Here is a 24,266-nt window from a genome sequence, read left to right as displayed (position 1 = left end):
CAGCACGCAAAGTTGTCAGCGGAATTCAGGGCTCCATTATGCTAGTCCCTGTGCCAACACACAGTGAGAGACCGTCCTTGCCCTGAAGAGCTCACAGTCTAAACCAGTGGTTCTCAGCCCGTGGGCTGCTTGTGGCCCAATCAGCACACAGCTGCGGCCTGTGTGACATCCTTAGGCCCATACAGATAGTGTATATATATTGTGGATGTGGCCCACATAACACAGAGAGCTGCATATGTGGCCCACAGTGACAAACAGGTTGAGAACCACTGATCTAAACAGACAGGACAGATAAAGGGTGGGAGGGAAAACAGAGATGTGGAAGTCAAGAGACTTGTGTAGGTCAGTGGAGGAGCTGAGGTTAAAACCCAGGTCTTCCTACTCCCAGTCCAGTGCCAGCTCCACTAGACCACCTTGCTGTCTGTCTCCTGCCTACCGCCATGGACCTTTCAAAGGAGAGTCACTTGCCCAAGTTCAGGGTTGGGCAAGGGAGTTGAGCTGTCCTGCCATTCCTGGAAGTGACTTTGGGTTGAGGGGTGAGTGCATGTTGCTTCACTTCTTGCTAAATTGTGGCGGTGACTCTAGAGGGAGGCGGGGAACTTGGGGCCAGTTTTTCAAAGGTATCTAAGTACCTAAAGATGCAGGTAGGCATCTAGTGGGGTTTTCAAAAGCGCCTAGGTGCTGAACTCCCATTGAAATCAGAAGTGAGATGCATTAGGCACCTGAATGCCTTTGAAAATCTTGCCCTTACTGATTTTTCTGTCCCAGTGTGGAAAGCAACAAAGGGTCCTGTGGCACCTTTAAGACTAACAGAAGTATTGCAGCATAAGCTGCAATAAGCTTTCGTGGGTGAATGCCCACTTCATCAGACGCAAGTGACTCTTGCGTCTGATGAAGTGGGCATTCACCCATGAAAGCTTATGCTGCAATACTTCTGTTTAGTCTTAAAGGTGCCACAGGACCCTCTGTTGCTTTTTACCGATTCAGACGAACACGGCTACCCCTCTGATACTTGTCCCAGTGTGGGTGTTTGCAGGGCAGAGAATCTTTGACTTGTAGCTTGTCCATGAGAAATGGTGCTGCCCAGTGCCACACTGCATGTCAGCACCACTCTACCCGTTGGGATGTGTCGCTGGGTCCCCATCTGTGCCTCTGCCCTTGGGAAGGGAGAAGCTTCTCATTGGGCTCAGGAGAGTTTGAAAAACAGGTTTTTGTACTAGCCACGTAGATTTGGTTTCCCTAGGGAGTTTCTTCTCCCACTGTCCAGACTGAATTGCTGCCATCTAAGGTGGCTGAACTGGGACCTCAACTTGCTGTCTTATGGGGCATTAAGTCCCTCTTCCCTTAACTATTTCTTGGCCTACTTTCTCTCCACTCCCCCAACAAAGGACTGGCCAGAGCGACTGCAGCCCCAGCGGTTAACCAGATAAACGATATAATTTTAATCGTTTAACCGATTAACTTTTTAAAACAATATTTACATCCCTAGCTGGGTGTGAGACTCTACTAGAGGGAGACAAAGATCCACACTCTGCCAGAGTGGGTTAGTCTGTGTCATCTGAATTGCTCAATTCCATGCCGTTTGTTCACAGCTATTCACTGTAACATTCTGAGCAGGAAGATCTTGCCACAGTAAGTTACAGACAATCCTTAACTTTTACTTAGTCTTATTCCAGACAAAAATAAAACTGAGACTTGGCATTTGCCTTTCAGCACAATGTTCCTCTGATATAGTGAATAGCTGGCAGTGTCTGCCATATCTAAGGCTGCAAGATAGTTTCCATCCTAAAATGCTGTGCTTCTTTAGATTTATCTCTTGATTTTATTCCGCTAACAGCCCTGTTCTACGCTCCCAAAAGCACAATGTCATGTCTGTTCCCTGTGGTTTATAATGCCTATACATTAAATTGGGAGATCATAGTTCGTATGTTGAAGGTAAGTTGAGATCTAAGGTGACAAGGCACAATAATAGTGCAGTATTTGGTACACAGTATGTGATTCCCCCACATGATGCGCACACACAAAGGGGCCAAGCTAGAGGTGTGTATTCAGGTGTGTACTCCTCTTTGAGGAGATGCAGCTTTTACAACTGAATACACATTTATAGCTTGGCCCTTTGGGTTCTTCTTGCCATTCAACCTTACCACTGCATTCTGGTTCCCTGCTGGTGTTATTGAGGGCAGGCTTGGAGACTGGAGTTTCCTTGTTCTCGTTGGCTCTATCTTCTCGTCTGTGATCTCGTTATTCATGTCCTGTAAAGCAAAGCAAAACTTCGGCAGCCAGAGTCTTTCCTGGCGTCCTGTAATTTCTCAAACTGAGATCGATAATTTTTTTTAGGGCCCAGATTAAGTTTCACATCTCCCCTGCCAAAACAGAGCCAGAGGGTGGGGAGAAAAAGGTAAAGTGCATAAAGAGGGAAAGACATTTCAGCGAGAAATGCCCACTCGGCTCAGGAGGATAAAAACATGGAATGCCATTATGTTTGGCTTCTGTTTTTTAGCGGAGTTTTGAATTCAGGGTTGGGCTGCTTACAGCCAAGATACCTATGTCACTGTTTGTAAGGCAAGAGTGAGAGAAATGAAATCCAGGGTTCCTTGCTTTGAATGCATGGTACCTTGGAACAGTTTTACTCTGATAGTCACCTCAGTGGATACTCAGTCAAGGACAATGTGGATCTTCAGCTGATTGCAGATGGTGGGGGAGCAGTGACTGGAATGTACCTTGCGAGCTTTGGGACCTGGTGGCTTGGAATCCTGGAGTTATGCATGCAGGCAGTTGGCTGCTTGTCACTTCTAGAGCACACACACACACGCATTCCCTAAAGATACTGCTGCAAAGATAGCAGAGTTAGAAGTATCTGCATGCATGCTAACCATAGGTGCTGGAACTACACAGGGGTGCTGCAGCACCCCCTGGCTTGAAGTGTTTTTCATTATAATATAGGCTTTACAGTTTGGTTCAATGGCTCTCAGCACCCCCACTATAAAAATTGTTCTAGCACCCCTGACGCTAACTATCTTGTTACTGCTGCCTGTTCAGTGTCCATCCGTGATGTTTGGAACAGTCCGTAGGCTTCTGTAGCAAATGTTTAACATGGAATCTGAGCGAACAGCAGCTCCCTGCTGGGTACGTCTGAGACACGACTCCTGCTATCCATGCCCCTGTATGCGACAGACTCCCATGCTTTATTCTGTTGTTGGTCACTTTTAGTAATCCCAGGGAGGCTGTTTTCAGGAGCCTAAGAACTAGCCAACAGGTGAATACACACATGAAATGCCTCCTGGATGAGGAGGGTTCTGACAACAGATGTCTGCTATAGCCATCTGGGCCAGGTTCAAAAGCCAGTGAAAGGAATGCAACCAAACCCATGTTCAGTTAGACCTATCTTGCACTGATGTGGTTAAAGGCATTTAGCCGACTGTCAGCCTCACGGTATTTGATAAGTTCATCTAGGTTCTCTGTAAATAGGAAGCATGCGTGTCTCCTAGCGTTTGCTTCAGCTCTTCTGAAACGGCTGCTTTCCTCCCCAGAGTAAATTCGATAACCTTTACGGTTGCCGAGAGTCCCTTATTGATGGCATTAAACGTGCCACGGATGTCATGATTGCTGGGAAAGTGGCCATCGTGGCAGGCTATGGTGATGTCGGCAAAGGTTGTGCTCAAGCCTTGAGAAACTTTGGAGCCAGGGTCATCATCACGGAAATTGATCCAATCAACGCGTTGCAGGCAGCCATGGAAGGTGAGCAGCTGCAGATTGTCGGGGTGGGGGATTCGGAACTTGGTGAATACATTGGTGGGCTCTATAGTCTGTTGTAGAGTACTAAGTGATGTTAGTCACTAGGAAGATGAATAGCCCTAGTCCTTTGATAGAGGCAACTCCTCCAGTGTGATGGTGCCCATAGTGGACTGTTCCCTTCTGACTGTAGGGAGAGGAGTCGTTAATGGCTTAAACTACATACTCCTGTTGGGATGCTTGATGTTATCCTCTCCAAATAGCTACCTGGATTTGAGGTTGCACCATAGTTGAAACATTTGGGGTAGGCCCTCTCTGCTTCGTGGTGCTGTAGCCCACTTTCTGAACAGGTGTTGAGCTGGCTCCTTCTGCTCAGACCTCCATCCTGGGTTAAGACTTCAAGGGACTCTCTCCACTTGAGAATACCAAGCATCCACCCCCGTTATGCTCTAGGCTGCTTAAGGAATGTGAAGCCCTGCTTGAGAGAGTGACAAGGAAGCAAATCAGACTCCATGATCCCTGGCTGTTACACGTGCAGTCACCCCACTTCCATGCATGAGTCCATGCACACGCAGGGCTTTGTGCTGTCACAAATGTGGAGCCTGCAAATATTGCAAGTGCATCTTCCTTTGAGAATGTGGCCCAATGAGGCATTAGGTCAATAATTGCATTGCACGGACACTCGGGATGAAAGACTAACGGGGGGGGATGACTGCCTCTTGTGCTGGAGTTTCTGTTTAGTATCAGAACTGGGCCTCTTCCCTTCATTTGCCGGTGTTGGCTGGGAAAGGAGGCTCTTGCCAGGACAGAGAATGACAATTTTCTTTTGACCTTCAGGTTATGAGGTTACGACCATGGAAGAGGCTTGCAAAGAAGGGAACATCTTTGTCACCACCACAGGATGCACTGATATCGTGCAGGGCAGGTACTGTCCATCCCCTGGCTGAATGCAGACTGACTGGTGTTCAGATATTGACATGACTCTGCTTGGCAGCACAGTGTGGGTTCGTGCACTGGCTTTCAGCTCTGCGGGGCTGGATTTTGTTCACAGGTGGTCAGGATTTTGGTCTCCAGTAGAGATTTTTGTACATCCCAATCATGGTTTCTTTCGGGGTGCAAGATGGGGAGGGGTGTGTGGTCTGCGGTGAGGGGCATTGGTGGAGCCATAGGGAACACTGGAATGGAATAACAGGGAGTGCTGGGGGTTGGTGGTGAGGGACACTGGCAGAGATTGGGGGGAGGGAGGGAATCCAGGACCAGAGTAACAGGAGGGGTGTGCAAGTCAAGACTGAGGCACACAGGCAGAGCTGGGGGAGGAAGCTGGGCCAGAACCTCAGGCTTAAGTTTGACTCGCTGCTACTCTTGCCCCCAACGTTAGGAGAGACATGACTGATTCTGTTGAAGGTTTGCCACTTGAAGGTGTTGCTCTAGTGATGGCCCAGGGGAACTTTCTGCCTGTCGCAGGATCTTGCCATGGCTCTCAGGAGAGAGATTCCATTTGTGAGCTAATGAAACAAGCTCATCGCCCCTATCATCCCTGACAAATACCCTGGTGGCCCCTCCCCTCAAGCCCCAGCTTGCAGTCCCTCCATCCGGAGCAGTCCCACTGCCCTCTTGTTGCTCTTGTGCCTGTGAATATTGACATCATAAGGTAAAATTGACAAGGGGTGGTTGATAAGGTGTTGAGGTGACTCCCCCACCCAAGCCTCTTTCAAGGTTCTACTCTTGGGCCAGTGGCATCCTGTGGGGACCCATCTTCTTAGGATTCACCTGTCGTTCCCCCTTTCTCCCTGCGTGACGCTGCGCTGCTAGCCAGCGCGGGTGGAGTGGAACATCGCCCTCCGATGCCCTGCTCCGTGACAGAGCCTGGTTTCTCGTTGCAGACACTTCGAGCAGATGAAGGATGATTCCATCGTATGTAACATCGGCCACTTTGATGTGGAAGTTGATGTGAAGTGGCTAAACGATAACGCGATGGAGACGGTGAATGTTAAGCCCCAGGTGAGTCGGCCCTCAGCAGGACCTAGCGTGAGGGAGAGGCAGCTAATCCGAATCAATGTCCCATGCATAGGAGGGCTGATTCCCCCTCAGACACTCTCCATAACTGGAGACCCCCAGCCTTGCTGCTTGCTGTTGGAAACATGAACAGGTTCTCCTTTCTTCTGTACCAGATCAACAGGCCGAAGAAATGATGCACAGCTGTATTGCCTGGCATTTGGAATGATGGGTACCCATTAGACTAGGGCCATCTTTGGCTTGGAAGCCATGGCTTGGCTTGTTCTCTGTATTGTGACCACCTTGGAAAAGGGAGACCCAGAACTTACAATGGTGCTAGTGTAGGCTGTGAACTGGATAAAGACCATTCGTTACAGGAGGCAACTTCGATAATGTCTGGAGAAAATGAGCTTGGAAAGGTGTTTATTTGCAGTGCCATCATGGGGCATTGTCTCTGGCTCCTGGCCTGGCTCACTTCTCGAAAGCAGGCTGGGTCCTCCAATAGAGCTGGCTGATTGGAAACTAGGACAAATGGCATTTAACCTTCCTCTGGGCTCCTGTGGATGAGGCCTCTGAGGTTGTCTTGAGGCTAAGCTAATGGTTAGCTTGGCTGCTGGGATCCAGCCAGGTCATCGCCTGCCGTGCTGACCTGCCGGGCGTGAGACGTACTGGGAGCATCCATTCTGATCGTTTGGAGAGCCCTCTCCAGAGTAAGCAGCCAGAGGTCAGCAGCACCTGGCAGAGACTGGCCCTTTGTGGTTGGACTCTGTGTGCTGGCTGAGCTCGGTGCAAAGAGGAGGCAGGAGAATGGAGGAAAATGAAAACTTGACTCAGGATCTATCAGGGTCCCCAGTAACTCCTGAATAGAGAGTGAGTTGGCAAAATGGAAGGCTAAAAGGAATGTGGTGTCAGTGCACTAAGGGGTGGATTCTCCAGATAGACTGGAACCAGCTGGGGGCCTCTTTGCCAATAAGCCAAATACAGAGTTGCCTCTTTCTTGAGCTTCCTGTCAGTCACAACCAACCGGTCTCCTCAGTGTCTTTCCTTTTCCATCCAGGCCAATGAGGAAAAGTCAGCAGAAGAGACTGTCAGTGATTCTAGAAGCCCCCTCTTGGCCCCAGAGCTCTGGCTCCCCAGCCGATTGAGCTGTCTTTGCCACTTCCATATCTCCTTCCTGAGAAAAAACATCCGAGTCATATGCTGCCCATGTTCCATCCCTGCTGTATCTGAGCGCCCTGACAGAGCACTCTGTCAGGGCAGCCTGGACGTTGAGCAGAGCAACTAAGAAGGAAAGGCTGTTCCACAAAAGTAATTGAAACCTTTTCAGTGTTGAGAAAGAAAAGCCAGAGGGATTGGGAGGGAAATCTGACTTAATATCCCCAAACTTCAGTCCCAGGGCAGGGTGGCAGAAGGCATCAAGCAGAGATCTGCAGAAATCCCTCAAATTGTCCTCAGGTCAGTTGAAAGATAGCTCCTAGAAAGCATTTTTCAGCTGTTTCCTCAAAGAGTAAACTAACTCTAGGAGAATTTCTTTCCTCCGTATGTCAAGAATGCCCCAAGGGCAACAGCGCTGAGTAGTCTCCACGAAATGCATGGAACAGCTCCCTGGCACTTAACTGTGGTCCTGGATGCAATTAACTAAACCACTATATGTACCATGGATGCTTATTCTTCGATTTCCCTGTTCTTATCTATCAAAGTAACGTTTCTAGTAGCCATCTCTTCTGCACGCAGTGTGTATGGCCGTGCGGCATTGTTCTGCCCCAAATCTAAACATTCCCAGGAAAATCTCTGGTCACCACTGCATGTCCTTGGTACAGCCAAGACTTACCTGGCAAGAATCTGGGCATTTAGAAGTCTCTACAGCTCTACCACCTAACAGATAAAAGGCATCTAAAAGCACTGATTTAGGTGGCTAAAGTACAATATAAAAGCGTAGGAAGTGCAAGAGCAAAATGCTACAGGAAAGGTCAAAAACTCTAGAATAAAGGCATCATCTGTCTCTTGGCCCACGATCATTTCAGTCCAAGGTAGCAACTTGGCCAACTACTCACCTATTCACTTAGAGTGCCTGGCAAATGAGCCTCGGGGTATAGCCTGTAAACATTCAAGGCCATCTCTTTGGTTTCACAGTTGTCAAATCTTGATTTTGGAGTTGAGCCTGCACAAGACACATATTTTGGCACCCAGGAAAGAGGTGTGTCTCATCTTGCTGCTGTGACTCGCCTGTTAATTGCAGAGCTATCTACACTGCTGTACTCTATAGGTAGAGTTGTTCATGGGCAGTTGATAAGTTGTGTTTCTAATGTTAGCTCAGTTGTGGTTCTGCTCTTGGTGCATTCCCATTGGGCTGCTTTCCTTCTGCTTGGTGACTGACATGTCTGGTCCCGCCACCTCAAGCTGCAGAGCAAAAGGAAAACCCAATGGTAGGCAAGGTGAACTTGGACACTCAGAGGAGAGAAGTTGCCATGTATCCAATCTATTTTCAGATGGAGAAAAGCAATTTTAAAAGCCAGAAAATCCAGAGTGAAGCTCCTTCACAGAAAGTTTTGTTTAGGAGAGCTTGGCTAGGTCTCTAAGGAAAGGGGCTCTCGCAGCCAGAGCTGAAGACTCATGAACGGAGCCCAGTAGTAATATTGCAGTAACTGTTGCCGGCTCCACCCTGTTGCTGCAGTTTCCCAAGGCTGTGGCCTGGATCCTATGCCAGGTGCTATAGGAGCCTGCAGGCCAGTGACGGATTGCTTGGCTGACCATTCTTGCTGCAGTGCCATTGGAGCGTAGAGTGGCCGCTCGGAGAGGGTGGTGAAGAATGTGATAAATCTGTGTTTTCAATTAGCTAACTTGGAATGCTTTAGGGCGAGATCTTTACAAATGCTCAGCTCCTCTGAAAACGTGCCCTTTAGTGCCTGAGATAAATCACTTTGCCTCTTTGCCAGATTCTTCTGACATGCTGTCCCTGTTAAAGCCAGAGGAATGTACAGCCATGGGGCTACATCCGTCTTTGTACTTAACAGTTTCCTGTAGCTTCTGCCTGGCACCAGGATGGGAAGTGCCAAAAGAGATCCTTTTCTCTGCACAACAGCAGTTTGTAAACGGTTCCCTTCTGTTGGCCACTTCGCATGAGGGCTTCACAGATCATCTCTTCTCCCTTCTCACCCCCATATTTCACTCCAGGAAGAGCTCTGCACACCAGTGATGGCCCACGAATTACACCTGGAGAACTACCGTCCCAGAAGGAACATTGCAACTATGCATTAGAGCAGGGTTTCTCAAACATCATTGCACCATGACCCCCTTCCGACAACAAAAATTACAAGACTCCAGGAAGGGGGACCAAAGCCTGAGCCCCAAAGCTTGAGGGCTTCAGCCCTGGGCGCTGCGGCTTGGACTTTGGCTTCAGCCCCAGGCCCCAGCAAATTTAATGACAGTCCAGGTGACCCCGTTAAAATGGGGTCGTGACCCAGTTTGGGGTCCTGACCCACAGTTTGAGAACCGCTGCGTTAGAGAACTGCCTTGCTAATTCCACCCAGCCTAACTGGAGTAGGAAGGTAGATTTATGGCCAGTCTGTTTAGGGCTTCCGTTTGAGGGAGTTACATTTACTTTACACACAAACCATGCTGAAAATAAATGACACAGAAGCATTGAAGTGGGAATATCTCTAGTATTTAAGCACAGCCAGAGAATGCCCTAGCTACATGACTATTTTCCAGTAAGGTTTTTAGTGTGACCTGTGGAATTCTTTGTATAAAAAGGGAGAGACTGTGTTAGTTTAAATTTGGTGCAAAGTTTATATTTTGTACAAACAAGCTTTTTTTAAAATCTCAATAGAAATATTTCTTCAAATTTTAAAAATCCCCCTGAGAACAGTTGTGTTAAAATTAACTCTGCGCCTTACAAGGCCTGAAACTCAAATATGGTAGCGCTCAGATCAAAATGGAAAGTGTTCTATGTGCAAACTGAGTGAAAGGCAAAGATTTAAAAAAAGCGTAAATATCAAGAAACTGTGTTTTGTCTTTCACTTTTGAATAACTTAAGATATTAATAGCATAGGCAAAGACCTATAATGTGACAGTGTCCCTCCAAACATGTGACATAAATAAATACCAAAGAGCCAATCTATTCTGTAATAACTCAGCAGAAGGCCTGAGCAGTGACACCAGTATAAATTTGAGATCCAGAATTGGTCAGGATTCCACTGTTGGCTTTAATGGAATAAGTTCCCAGATGTGGTAAAGCAATAGGAAAAAGGGGCAAACGTGTTATGCAGAAATGAATAGCAGGACTAGCCTGTGCCCTAGATGCCTGAATAAACTGTTGTGCGGCACCTAGTAAAACTGTTGCATTGAGAAGCACGTGACAAATATACGAGTCCTGGATTTTGCCCATTCTTTTCGGGATAGGCTCAGAGACCCTATTTGTCATCTCAGTCAATCTTACATTGCTGTTCGCTCCTCTCGGCAGATGAACTTGCAGGATCACTTGTTTTTGCGGAGAGACTTGTGGCAGACCACATCATCTAATTGAAAGCTGCCCCTCGGTGGGGTGGGGTGGGGGGTTCGGAAAGCAAAACCAATTGCGTTAGCAATCTAAAATAGAACTGCCTTCTTGTCTATGTAGTGAGACGTGTGATAGGGAGGGAGGGCAGACTAGGTGTATGCAGGTGGTCTTGACACACTACATAAATGCACCTGTTCGGTTGCGTGCAGAGAATCACTCTGGCTCTGACACACGTCAGATGTGTGCTGTTAGGTAGCCCAGAGTAGTCCCCCTCCAATGGCAGTAGACCTGCAGAAACCCGGGGGCTGGATAAATGATCGACTCAAAGTCAATCCAAATGAACAGCAGCTGCTAGGTTCCATGTTGGGTGAGACCAGCCTACAGAGAGACAAATGTTTTGACTTGGACAGTGTGTGGTGTCAAGCTCAATTACAATCAAAGTTTAAGTTGCATATTAACTGCTGGTCATCTGTGCAGGATGGATGGGACTGCCAGATTTTGGGTGGAATACGCTGCCTCCATGCTCTTGTCTCATTGGTGTTTGTTTTGTTTCCCGTGAAGGTGGACCGATATACATTGAAGAACGGCCGCCACATCATACTTCTAGCAGAAGGCCGACTCGTCAACTTGGGCTGTGCCATGGGTCACCCCAGCTTTGTTATGAGCAACTCCTTCACCAATCAGGTGTTGGCACAGATTGAGCTGTGGACCCATACTGACAAGTATCCCGTGGGAGTCCATATGCTGCCAAAGAAGGTGCGTTAGGGTGCAATGTTTTAATCTTATTTCCATATACTTGCACAGATGAACCCAACACAGTCCTTCAGATAGACATGTAAGTAACCTAAGCTTAGAGCACTAAAGTCCAACTTCAGCATGTGTTCATTCAGAAGCTGACAAAATGGCCGTACAAAGCAGAAGGTGGATGAGACCTCTCCTGGGCCTGGCGAGTGCAAGGTTGTTCCATAGTACGTCTTCCAGTCTTGGGTAATTTTCAGTGAAATCACCAAACCTGTAGGCTTTACACACTTTCCTTGGGAGGCCATTGCCCAATCTACCAGCTCACTGTTAGGGAGATTTTCCCTCCCTAAAGCTTGCCTCCTTTTCCTCTCTTTAATATTATCCAGTTAGGCCTAACTACAACTAGAGCTAGTGTGACATTTTTCAAACCTTTTGGCACCAAAAACACACATTTAAAAACGAAACTTCCACAAAAACTTTTCAGATGTATGAAACTTCAGTTGCAATATTTCTACATTTTTGGTGCTTTGCTTTTTGCAAATGTTTTCACAGTGGTGGGTTTTGGATTTTTTAAAAAGCAAATTGAAAAATTATTTGCTGTTGTAACTTTTGATTGGGAGCTGGCTGTGACATGTCATGTGGTATCCTGACTGTTGGGTAGGATACACTCACTCCAGCTGTGTGTCTCACGGGGGGTGGGGGTTGTCTCTGATTTGGACAGCTTTCAGGGTTTGGAAACTTCAAAACTTTTTGTGTGTGACATTTCTGTAAAGAAAAGGAAAAATGTCAACTCTCTTCTCTGACCTAGTTTTGCCATGTGACCTTGGGTAACCTTTGCCTTTCCCCAGCGGTTAAATGGGAGCAATGTAACCCTCTCTCACAGGTATTGAGGCTAAGTTAATGTTGATTGGGATCCTTAGAAACAAGTTGCCTTGTGATGTCAGTGTTTCTATTACCTGAAGCAGTGAACAATCTGATAAAATGGATCCATCAGGAGACAGACATCTCGTTTACATATGGCATCTTACCTATGAACAAGCTAATTGTTTTATCAGGTATTTGCTTATAGAAGCTTCATTGCATCAGCGTGTGTTTGGATTTAAGGGTGCTAAACATACACCACTGAAGTAGGGCTGCTCTTGTAGCCAGCATGTTGCTCACAACAGAGTTGGACCGGAACTTGGGACAGGAACACTGCGGGTCACACTGTGGTTTAAATCCATGGCCTGTATTTTGGGGCTGGAGTGTGAGATACCTTGGGAGCTGGCTCATGTAGAATTGTTCATGCTGTACACGTCAAGGTGTTCGTAGCATGTTCTTCCTGTGCCTGCCCAGCTTTGGTGGCTAGTGGAGCAGGGGTATGTCTCTGGCTTCATCCCAACTCTCCCCTATCCCTTTGATGGCTAGTGGTGCGAGTTTGTGATTGCAGCTGGCTCCTATGAGGAGCAGGATGGGGAAGGGAGAGGGAAAGCTTCCAACTCTTCCCTCCCCCTTGCGCACCTGAGCAGAGCCGGCCACAATCTGGTCCTAATTGCCTAAATGTCCCCACATCTCTGCAGACACTGATTTGGATTTGCTACAAATCCTGCTTGATTTTTCCCTTTTAAACTTAAAATGATCAGTGGATTCTTTGTTCTTGGTGGGAGGAGGAATCTGGATCGTGTCATAACTTTACAAAAGAAACTGTCGTCTGGTCTCAATTTTCGGAAACAAGCCTGCAAATTAGGCGAGATGGTCGTTGTTTGAGAAGGATTCTGCTGTTAAGTCCCTGTACCTTTGAAATGTGGCCAGATCCCGAAGTGATAATGCGAAAAGGTTTTTCCTTTGGTCAATAGATTAAACAGATATGGAATTGTTTATGAAGGGTTTGCTGAAGGACTTCTAAGCTCCCACTGCCACTTGTTAAAATGAGCCAGAAAGGTGTTTTTGGAGGAGATTTGTGGGGATCAATCATGCCAAAGAGTGGGGGAATGCATCTCTGCCGTTCCTCTTGGGGGGGAGGGGAACCGTTATATGAAGTCATTCAATGGCTATGCTACTTTAATGCCGCCCCTCAACACACAGCTTCAAGCCCCCTGTAATACTATTCCTAGTAATAAAACCCAGAAAAACCAATTGAATAAGGGAGATGATCCGCAATCTAACCACTTACTAAGCCAAGCACAGTTCATTTTATATATGTCAGATGGGACTAATTTGCATCAATGCTTGATTTAGGGAAGTGCCTGGTACCAGAAACCCCAGTTTAAAAATGTGGCATTTGGTAGTGGAAGGTTTTCAAGGAAGTTAATGGGAGTTGGCATTAATGTGCCAGCACAGAAGAAAGATGTAGGTAAAATTAAAGTATTACCAATAGAAACATTGGAAAGATTTGTATGGACTATCTAGTGCATGTTTGTTTGAATTTCTGTGTGTAATCAACAAATGTACTCTCCCATCCAGAGAGAACTTTTCTGTTAGCTTGTTCAGACGTTTAAAAAAAATCCCTTTTGTGATCGTTGCAAGAGAGGGCAGACTTTTTATATCTCGGCTGGTAGCATGATGATATTTTGCAAGTGTGTCTTTATCTAGTGGGGGTGCATCAGTTCCCCTAGAATAACTTGAAATCAACACTTTCAAATCTAACCTTGAATGTGAACCTTAACCTGTCTGCTTGCAATCAGGCAAGGAGCCTGCTCTAACAAGGGCTGTGTGCCAATTGTTGTTCTTTGAGGAGTGTCCCTGTGGGTGCTCCACTTTAGGTGTTTGTGCGCCTCTGCGCTTCTAGTTGGAGATTTGCAGTCGCAGTGCCCAGTTGGCTGGGCACGCAAGGCAGCCATCTTGCACTGCTCCGAATGGCTACCCAGCGCGCACAGCCAACCGCCCCCCAGTTCCTTCTCTACCGCCGTTGGCTTTGGTCGGAACAACAGCAGCGCCCTCAAAACCTTGCTATTCCTTTAGTTCAACCCTCGTAGTTTTATCCTTCTTCATTTACTTCTTCCTTCGTTTTTTCTCTGTTTGAGGGGGGAAAAAAACAACCTTTTTTCTTTTTTTCCCTCCTGATGTGGTCATCTGCCTCACAGCCCAGAGGCACGTGGAAGGGACTGTTCCCATTCCTTCTTTGTGAACAGCCTCTCTGGCATGCCTGGTTCTCCAGGTTTTAAATGCTGTCTGACCTGTAGACTGTCAATACCAGATGGTCATTCGCAGTGGGTCAGTTGTCTTGGAGAGAGACAATCGCACCGAAGTGCCACCACTGCAAAGAGCTGACAGCGAGGACTAGAAAAGCTAGGGATCCCCAATTCAAACTTACGATGCTGGAGAAATCCCTCCGACCTGCTTCTGATCCTGAGCTCAGGACCCCTCCCCGCCAGCACTCACCCGCGGCTGCGTCAGACATGGGATCCTCTTCAAAAACAGCTGCAAAGGACCCAGTCCCACAGAAAGCCACAAAAAAGTGGTCTCACTCCTCCTCGCCTCAGCGAGAATCTCCTCAGAATAGGCAATCTCCGACCGCCAAATCTGCCCCGGTACCATCGGCACCCAGAGGCATCGGGACCGTCTGGCACTGGGATGGCCTGAGGAGCAAAAGACCCCCTGCGGCCTAGCTCTAAGGCAGGCTACCTCGGCACCAAACAGCGCAATGGCGTCATTTGCTGCACCAATACATTGCAGCAAGTCTATGGCACTGGCAGCAATCACAATGATTTCTAATCAAAGCCTGCCTCCTCCATTGGCACTGAGCTTCTCCATGCTGCAGCTGTTTATTAGCCAGGCAGACCTCTTCATCACGCCCACTCCAGGAACGCCTCTCTTTGGTACTGACGGTACCCCAGCCAGGCCAGGGCCAAGCCTGACTAATACCCCTAAGTGGCTGACTCTCTCAACATTTCCTTGGTATAGCTGCCAGAGACACAGCATAAGTTGATGGATAGTCTCCGTACATCTCCTGCCAAGATTGCACTATGCATCAATGTGGCCATCGTGGACTCGGCAAAAGCTGTCTGGCAGATGCCAGTTGCAGCTTCACCTTCTTGTAAAAGATCAGGCAAGAAGTACTATGTCCCAGCTAAGGGAGCCAAGTTTTTGTTCACCCACTGCATCCCTAATTCATTAGTGATGGAGGCAGTTAATCAAAGGGGAAAGCAACATCTGGCTAAGACCACCCCTTGTGATAAAGATTGGAAACGCCCAGCCCTCTTTGGCAGGAAGGCCTATTCCTCGGCAACCCTCCAGTTTCGCATAGCAAACTATTCTGCATTACTGACCAAGTGCACACACAACATTTTTGCACAAATGACAACTTTTATTGAATATCTTCCAACAGATAAAAAAGAACAATATAAATCTACCATAATAGAAGGGCTCCCTCATTGCCAGAATGGCCTTACAGGCTTCCTTGGACTCTGCTGACATGCTGGCCCGCTCCATTGCCACATGCATAGTCATGCAGAGGGCGTGCTGGCTCCACCTTCCAGGCTTCCCCAAGTTCAGGTGACAGTAGAGGACTTACCTTTCAAAGGTCAAAAACTGTTTGCGGAAGGCAGCCTTACACACTTTCAGGGATTCCTGTGCCACATTGTAAACCCTGGGAATATATGCCCCTGGGAACAAAAAGAAACAGGGCAGATTTTATATCCAGTGCTTCCGCAGTACCCTGTATACCCAACCTCAGAGTCGTTATAACCAGCGCCACAAACAACGTCAGACGAGACGCCGACAAGCCCCAGAGCAGTCAGCAATTTCTCAACCATCCACTTCCAGACAAGCATTTTGAAGTGTTGGTCAAGGGCACAAGAGCCCCACCACTACCACAGTCACTCATAACGTCCTGCGCATTTGGGGACTATCTAACACCCTTCTACCTGGTCTGGGCAACCATTACATCAGACAAGTGGGTTCTGGAAATTATCCGCAAGGGCTATTCTGTCTCTTTTACCTCTATCCCGCCTACCTACCCCCTTACCCGTCCCTCTTCAGGGACCCATCTCACAACCATCTATTACAGCAGGGAGTAAACCACCTCCTACAACTAGGTGCTGTAGAACCCGTACCTGCCAAGGACAGGGGGAGCGGGTTTTATTTACGCTACTTTCTCACCCAGAAGAAAACAGGCAGATGGAGGCCTGTTACCGAAATATCGGGTCCACCTAGCTGAGAGCCAATAACAGCCAGACAGGGATAAGGAAGAGTCACTTTATTCTGCAGAAAAAAGGAGAGCTTTGCACCTTAGTACAAAAACTCTGTCTTACACACATTTTACAGATCCTTTATACACATTCAGACAAAGGTCCTTGCAGTGTTAACACTTGATTGGTGGTTGTCAGATTCGTGCTTTTGCTATCTGGTCAGTGAAAACCGGCTTGGGACCAGCTCCAACTACCTTAAGGCCTTGAAGGGAAGACAGTTGAAAAGTTCAGGCTACTGTGTACTTGAAGTGTCTGCTTCCCCCTAATGGCCACTGGTTGACATAAAGGCTGCTCTGTTAAGGGGGGGTTACTAGTAACTTTCACAGGCCCATCTTGGACTTGCACAAGTTAAACAAGTTTGTCAGAACACAGCGCTTCAAGATAACCCTAGCAACCATAATCCCGGCATTGGAGAAAGGAGATTAGCTCTCAACCTACAAGACATCTATTTCCACATCACTATTCATCCGGCACACAGAAGGTTCCTCCGATTCATGCTCGGGAACCTCCACTACCAGTACTGAGTGCTCCCATTTGGATTATCCACAGCTCCACGGGTATTCTCCAAAGTCCCCGCCATCGTTGATCATCCCTTCGCAGACAGGGTGTGATAATATTTCCCTACCTACACAACTGCCTCCTAAAAGCTTGCACGTACTAGGCTGCAGTTAGCGCCCTTCGCATCACTACTACTCTGTTTACAAAATGAGGGTTACATATCAACTTTCAGAAATGCACCCTAATTCCAACCTAACTTTATAGGGGTAGACCTAGACTGCACCACGGCATCGGCATGACTGCCTCGACAACACTTTGTTACCTTAACGAACCTCATTACAATGATAAAAAAACAGCCCACAAACGTCCGCCAGAATATACCTACAACTCCTAGGGCACATGTCCTCCACCACGTATGTTCTAAAGCACGCCAGGCTTCGTATGAGGTGACTACAAACTTGGCTTCGTACTGGTTATACTCCCCACAAGCACTCCATCCACAGATGACTGACAATGCCCAGCGGGGTAAAAGACTCACTCACGTGGTGGACTAAACAAACAAATGTTTGTACAGATGTTCCGTTCCAATGACATACCCCATCGGTAACGATCACCACAGATGCCGACCTCGTGGGGTGGGGAGCACACTTGTCCAAGAATACCATCCAGGGCTGGTGGTCCCTTGCAGAATCCACCCTACACATAAATCTATTTGAATTCAGGGTGGTTCGCAATGCATGCCACCACTTTCTGCCACTGATATGCATCAAGACTCTCCAGATCCTCATGGACAACTTAGCCACTATGTTCTACATAAATCGCCAAGGTGGATCCCGATCTTACCTACTCTGCACAGAAGCAGTTCACCTCTGGGAATGGTGCATCTCCAACAACATAGATCTCATTGCAGCCTACTTACTGGGAAGCCAGAATGTCACAGCAGATGACCTAAGCAGAAACTTTTTGCAAATGCACGAATGGGAACTGGACCCAGGAATCCTGAAAACTGTCTTCCTCCAATGAGGTTTTCCCTCCGTCGACCTTTTTGTAATGTATCACAATGCCAAATGCCCACAATACTGCTCCCGGGCAGGACTTGGACACCATTCCCTGGGGGGGACACCTTCCTCATGAAATGGAAAGCCCCTTTGATGTATGCCTTCCCCGCAACTCCACTACTGAGCCACGTACTCAAGATCAAGGACAAATCCAGAATAATTCTAATTGCACCAAGATGGCCAAGACAAATGTGGTTCCCATACCTGAATGAGATGGCCGCAAGACTGCCACAGACCCTTCCCCTTGTGCCTCCCTTGCTGACACAGGATGCCTCCGCCACCCCAACATTCTGATTCTCCGTCCCAAGGCGTGGCTAATCCATGGATGATGAACCTAGAGTCATGCTGTTCCAGGGAAGTACAGGATATCTAACCGAACAGCCGACGATTCACTACACGGAAAACATACGCGCACAAGCGGAAATGCTTTTCCATATGGTGCAGAGACGTACACGTTACCCCCACAGTCAGCACCACTACCCACAATACTCGAATACATGCTGATGCTCAAAAAATCTGGCCTTTCCATTAGTTCACTCAGAGTGCCCTTATCTGCCATTACCACTTACCACTCTAAGGTAGATGGACTCACTGTCTTTGCCCACCCTCTAACTAAACGCTTTCTCAAAGGCATACAGAATACTTATCCCGCACTGAGAGACCCAACCCCATGTGGGACCTCAACTTTGTTCTCTGTACTCCTATGGGCAAACCCTTTGAGCCACTTGAGCTACTTGCTCACTGTTACACTTATCCATGAAGGTCACCTTCCTCGTGGCAATCACATTGGCAAGGAAGGTGGGAGAACTGTGGGTGCCCTAATGATAAACCCACCCTATACCATATTCCTCATGGACAAGGTAATCTTGCGTCCACATCCAAAATTTATACCCAAGGTTGCCTCCTTCTTTCATCTCAACCAACCCATCTGCTTACCTGTATTCTTCCCAAAGCCGCATGCCAACAGCAGGGAAACATCCCTTCACACGCTGGATGCTCGTAGAGTGCTTGCGTTCTATATAGAAAGAACAAAGACATTCAGAAAATCATCCCAACTATTTGTATCCACAACAGAACGTTCCCAACGTCAAACCATTTCCAAACAGCGACTCTCAAAATGGATCTCTGACTGTATCTGATTCTATCAAAAACAGGATCTGGAACCTCCTTCCGGACTTCACACGCACTCTACCAGAGCTATATCCGCAACAATAGCTTTTCTCAAAGACGTACCTATCATTGACATTTATAAAGCAGCTACCTTGGCATCAGCCCACACATTTACCAAACATTACGCCTTAGAGCAACATTCAGCTGCTGATGCTCACTTCGGACGATCGGTGCTATCCACCGTGCAGTCAGTAACTCCGAAGCCCCTCCCCTGCAAAGAGGGGCAGTGCTCTACAGTCACCTAAAGTGGAGCCCCCACAAGGACACTCCTGAAAGAAGGTTACTCATGTTGTGCAATAACTGAGGTTCTTAGAGATGGTTGTCCCTGTGGGTGCTCCACTACCCTCCCTCCTCCCCTCTGCTTCGGAGTTTCTCTTCGATCCTCTGGGGTAGAGAAGGAACGGGGGGGGGGGGCGCCGGTTGGTTGCACGTGCCAGGTAGCCACTTGGAGTGGCAAACTGGGGCACTGCTACTACAAATCTCTGACTAGAAGCGCAGGGGCGCACGAACACCTAAAGTGGAGCACCCACAGGGACAACCATCTCGAAGAACCTCAGTTACTGCACGAGGTCAGTAACCACCTCCTCTCTCCCAGATGCCCAGAGAGAAGGGACAGTGCCTAGGTCAAGCAGCCAGTTGGGATACTGTATATAGTAAAGGAAACCCCATTCGTTCCCACTCTGCCCGTCTGAACACTCTTAGTTCCCCTATCGCGCCACATGAAGTTTTGACACATCTGTCGGTGCTGTGACAAGACCATTGAGAAAGGATCCAGCCAGAGGAGTGACTAGCATGGCTCTGACAGCAGCCTTCGCTCAGCCAAAGGTAGTTTGCGTTTAAAGTGAGAATTCGGTGGATCAGTTGCTTTTCTGTTTCTATAGCCTTGTCATAGAAATTTCTGTCCGTTCCAGCTGAGGAATAAGGAGAGACGGACACAGCTAATCAAGCAAGGAGCCCCGGGAGGGGCGAGCCGTTTATTTCAATTGCAATTGGTTCGAGCTCATAAGTGAGCAAGAACAAAGACAACACTTACACCAAAGCATTATATGCAGTTGACTATGATCATCTATTGCTTTATGATTGGCGAAAATTTGCTATCATTACCATACATAATTAGCAAGTTACATGTATCTGCCCCTCTTATGACCCCTTATTGTTCATCTACTTGCCCCCTCCTCCTTGCTTATTTTGCAAACCAAGCAGTTAGCTATCTACAGGACGCAGGCACAGACAGGTCCATTGTCTCCAGGTTCGGAGTTTGGCTACATTTCCTCTCGAAGGAACTTCCTGAGTTAAGACATAGCTGTGCTGTATATCTTACATGTGTACGTGACAAATTTGCCCCCTGGCAGTTAAGTAGAATAATTTTATATCAGCCTGTTGCACCAGCAACTGGAACAGCTGTGAACTAGCCTAAAGGCAGCTCCTGTCAGAGGCGGCTCTTCTGGTCAGCAATTTGTGTCTGTCTCCTGGGGTGCGAATTGAACAGGGCTGTCTCTCCCAGACAGGGCCACCAGCCGAACATCTTGGCGAAGAAGCTGGAGTCTGCGGCACTGAGCAGCTCTCCCTCCCCAGCACGCATGCTGCCTCTTTTGGGCATCTTACCGAGCCCTGAGGAAAGCGGCTTTTTCTGTTGTTTTGTTTATAGCACTGGGGACAAGGGAAGCAAACTGGGCTCTGTTCCACCTCCTCCACAAGTGGATCCACTTCTCTCTGGGTTTTGTCAGTGATTCGTCTTTTACCCTGGAAACCTGTGACTCCTGAGTCCCTTGGTGCACAGGGTGTTATTTATTCAGCTCTGGAGAGAAAGTGTGTGTGGGGCGGGAGGGGGGAGGGGTTGTTTTTTTTTTTTTTTTTTTAAGCATTTTTGAAAACTTAAACTGAAGCCTTCTTCTGCATAGATTTGGCCTGTTTTTTTGTTTTTCACCAACTGCTTCTAATAAATAAACTGAAAATTGTTTTTGAATGGGCCAGGGAAAGCCCTCAGCTGATGTAACGGCCCCCTCCCCTGCTGTCGCTTTCAGGCCTGTTCACTGCTTATCGAACCTGTTCCTCTGTCTCTGCAGTGACTGTCTCCTTCCGCTGCCCAGTTGCTCTTACTGTGGAAAAACGCTTCCTGAATACCCGAGCTGAACTCTTGATTAGAGGAGGAGGGCAGCGTGGTCTGGTGGCTAGGGCGCTAGAGACTGGGGTCCTATTCCTGGCTCTGCAACTGACCTGCAGGGTGACAGCCAAGGGCAAGTCACTTTATCTTCCTGTGTCTCCATTTTCCCATTTGTAAAATTAGGGTTACCATTCGTCCGGATTTACCCGGACATGTCCTCCTTTTCGCGCTAAAAATAGCGTCCGGGGGGAATTTGTAAAGCACTCACAATGTCCGGGATTTCCCCCTCCCCCGGCAGAGCGAGCGGCTGGGAGGGCTGCAGAAAAATCCCGGGCTGGACTCCTGAGCAGCTGTAGAGGAGCCGGAGCCGCCCTGCATTCTGAGTTGGCCTCTCCTGCAACCCGGTCCGGCAGCACTGTGCAGGGCCAGGGACCGGGTTTTGTTGTGCAGGGCCAGGGACCGGGTTTTGTTGTGCTGGGGAGCGCAGCCACGTGTCCGGCTCGGCTCGCACAGAGCCCAACACCCTGTTCTGAGCAGCAGGGTAAGGGGGACCGGGGGCAGGAAGGTTCTGGAGGGGGCAGTCAAGAAACGGGGGGGGGGGCTTTTGGGGGGGGTGGAGAAAGTTTTGGGCAGTCAGGGTACAGGTAGGGGGTAGGGTCCTGGGGGGCAGTTGGGGGGGGGTCTTAGGAGGGGGCAGTTAGGGGACAAGGAACAGGGAGGCTTAGGGGTGGGGTTCTGGAGGGCAGTTAGGAGCAGGGGTCCCAGGAAGGGGCAGTCAGGGGACAAGGAGCAGGGGGGTGGGGAGCTGGGAGTTCTGGGGGGGGGCTGTCAGGGGGCAGGAGTGGGGAGAGGGATCGGAGCAGTCAGGGGACAGGGAGCAGAGAGGTTTAGATGGGTTGGGAGTTCTGGGGGGGGCTGTCAGGGGGCAGGAGTGGGGAGAGGGATCGGAGCAGTCAGGGGACAGGGAGCAGAGAGGTTTAGATGGGTTGGGAGTTCTGGGGGGGGCTGTCAGGGGGCAGGAGTGGGGAGAGGGATCGGAGCAGTCAGGGGACAGGGAGCAGAGAGGTTTAGATGGGTTGGGAGTTCTGGGGGGGGGCTGTCAGGGGGCAGGAGTGGGGAGAGGGATCGGAGCAGTCAGGGGACAGGGAGCAGAGAGGTTTAGATGGGTTGGGAGTTCGGGGGGGGGCTGTCAAGGGGGCAGGAGTGGGGAGAGGGATCGGAGCAGTCAGGGGACAGGGAGCAGAGAGGTTTAGATGGGTTGGGAGTTCTGGGGGGGGCTGTCAGGGGGCAGGAGTGCGGAGAGGGATCGGAGCAGTCAGGGGACAGGGAGCAGAGGGGTTGGGAGTTCGGGGGGGGGGCTGTCAGGGGGTGGGGAGTGGTTGGATGGGGCGTGGGAGTCCCAGGGGTCTGTCTGGGGGTGGGGGTGTGGATAAGGGTTGGGGCAGTCAGGGGACAAGAGGCAGGGAGGCTTAGATAGGGAGTGGAGTCCTGGGGGGCAGTTAGGGGCAGGGGTCCCAGGAGGGGGCAGTCAAGGGACAAGGAACGGGGGGAGGGTTGGGGGTTCTGTGGGGGGCGGGAAGTGGGAGGGGCTAGGGCAGGGCTCCTCCCGTCCTCTTTTTTGCTTGCTGAAATATGGTAACCCTAGTAAAATGGCGGGAGGATACTGGTGTCTCAAAGAAGAGCGAAGTATAATAATCCAAGTGATTTGCTTCTGGTTCTCTCGTCTTCAGATGGGAACGTAGAGACTTGCAAAGTGCTGTCTTACTCTTCTACACTATATGGACGGCAGGATCAAGGGAATTCAGGGTCCCAGGCACCCCACAACAAGGGTCCCCTAGTACTCCACTCTGCAGCCCCACCCCCATGCCCTGGCTTTGCCCCCACCTGGAATAGCAGCAGCAGGAAGGACCCCTTCCCTCCAGGACTCCTTTCCTCCCAGAGTGGCGGGGTGGTGACATGGCGCCCTTTGATGCCCCCCAGGAGCAGCAGAAGGGGCACCCTCCCCTGGTGAATAGCAAGGGTGGCAGAAGGGGTTCCCTTTCACTCTGGACAGGCTGGGGTGGTGGTAGTAAGAGGGAAAGAGAGCAAGGGAGTGTATTTGCTGCGTAGGGCAGACTGGGTCCTCTGCACTGTTTACCTTCTGCCACACACACAGCCCTTTGCTGTGATAGGGTGGGTGAAGTCCTTAGAACAGTGGGTGGTGGAGCTAACACCCCTCTGAGAGGCACAGGACATTTCACCCCTTTCAGAGCTATTTGTTTCAGGCTCTTTGCAGACCCAGGCAGGTCATGTTTTCATGCTGTTCTTCACAGCCTGCAAGATAGAAACTTGCTTTTTATAGTGGAAGCTTAGATTCAGGCCTCATTGCATGACTTTTCCAGGAGCTGGGGCCTGAGGCGTGGGCCTGTGCTTATGATTTAATGCAGCGGTCTCTGTTTTGTGTCCGGGCTGCTTACTTCTCCTTTAATTAGTATTGATTTTTATTTGACTACCTATAGCAGGGGCGGGCAAACTTTTTTCCTGAGGGCCACATCCAGTTTCCAAAATTGTATGGAGGGCCCCCCGGGACTTCTGCCCCATCCAGCCCCTCCCCCTCTGTTCCCTGTCCCCTGACTGCCCCCCCGCCGCCCCATCCAACCCCCCCCTCCTTCCTGACTGCCCTCTGGGGACCCCTGCCCCCATTCAACCCCCCTGTTCCCCGCTCTCTGACCCCTCCGATCCCTATCCACACCCATGCCCCTGACCACCACCCCGAACTCCCCTGCCCTCTATCCAACCCCTCCTGCTCCCTGCACCCTTACTGCGCTGCCTGGAGCACCGGTGGCTGGCGGCGCTACAGCTGTGCCGCTCAGAGCAGCAGGACAGGCAGCCGTGCAGCCCGGCTGGAGCCAGCCACGTCACCGCAGCAGCACCGGTGCAGTGAGCTGAGGCTGTGGGGGAGGGGGAGGGGCGGGGGGCTAGCTTCCCAAGGCAGGAGCTCAGGGGTCGGGCAGGAGGGTCATGTGGGCCGGATGTGGCCTGCGGGCCATAGTTTGCCCACCCCTGACCTACAGCCTACTGTGCTCCTCACTCAAAGATCATGCTGCATCGTGTGTGTGTGTGTGTACACACCTTTCTCTGGGGAAAATCTAGATCTGAATGTAGGTCCATAAAATGTACCACTTGTTCTTTTTCTCCATTGCCTATCCCTGCTTTTATTGATCACTCTGTTCCTTGTTTGTTCACTACTTCGATAGTCGCCACATAGTTTTCATCTATAATTCTTGAATTCAGAATTCCATTGTTATGTGATATTAACTGTT

At 49.3% G+C, this 24,266-nt stretch overlaps 1 protein-coding gene across 1 annotated transcript in view; it reads left to right on the top strand.

The window, feature by feature from the left end:
* Window positions 1-24,266, top strand: part of AHCY (adenosylhomocysteinase) — a 59,276-nt gene that overhangs the window by 29,364 nt on the left and 5,646 nt on the right. Inside the window, exons 6-9 of the mRNA XM_005295391.5 lie at window positions 3,531-3,738; window positions 4,570-4,657; window positions 5,616-5,733; window positions 10,787-10,981. Coding sequence (XP_005295448.1) covers window positions 3,531-3,738; window positions 4,570-4,657; window positions 5,616-5,733; window positions 10,787-10,981 — 609 coding nt within the window. The remainder of the gene's footprint in view (window positions 1-3,530; window positions 3,739-4,569; window positions 4,658-5,615; window positions 5,734-10,786; window positions 10,982-24,266) is intronic.

The sequence above is a fragment of the Chrysemys picta genome, chromosome 13, assembly GCF_011386835.1.
Source record: "Chrysemys picta bellii isolate R12L10 chromosome 13, ASM1138683v2, whole genome shotgun sequence".
Lineage (NCBI taxonomy): Eukaryota > Metazoa > Chordata > Testudines > Emydidae > Chrysemys > Chrysemys picta.
This window is presented reverse-complemented; position numbering and strand designations above follow the sequence as displayed.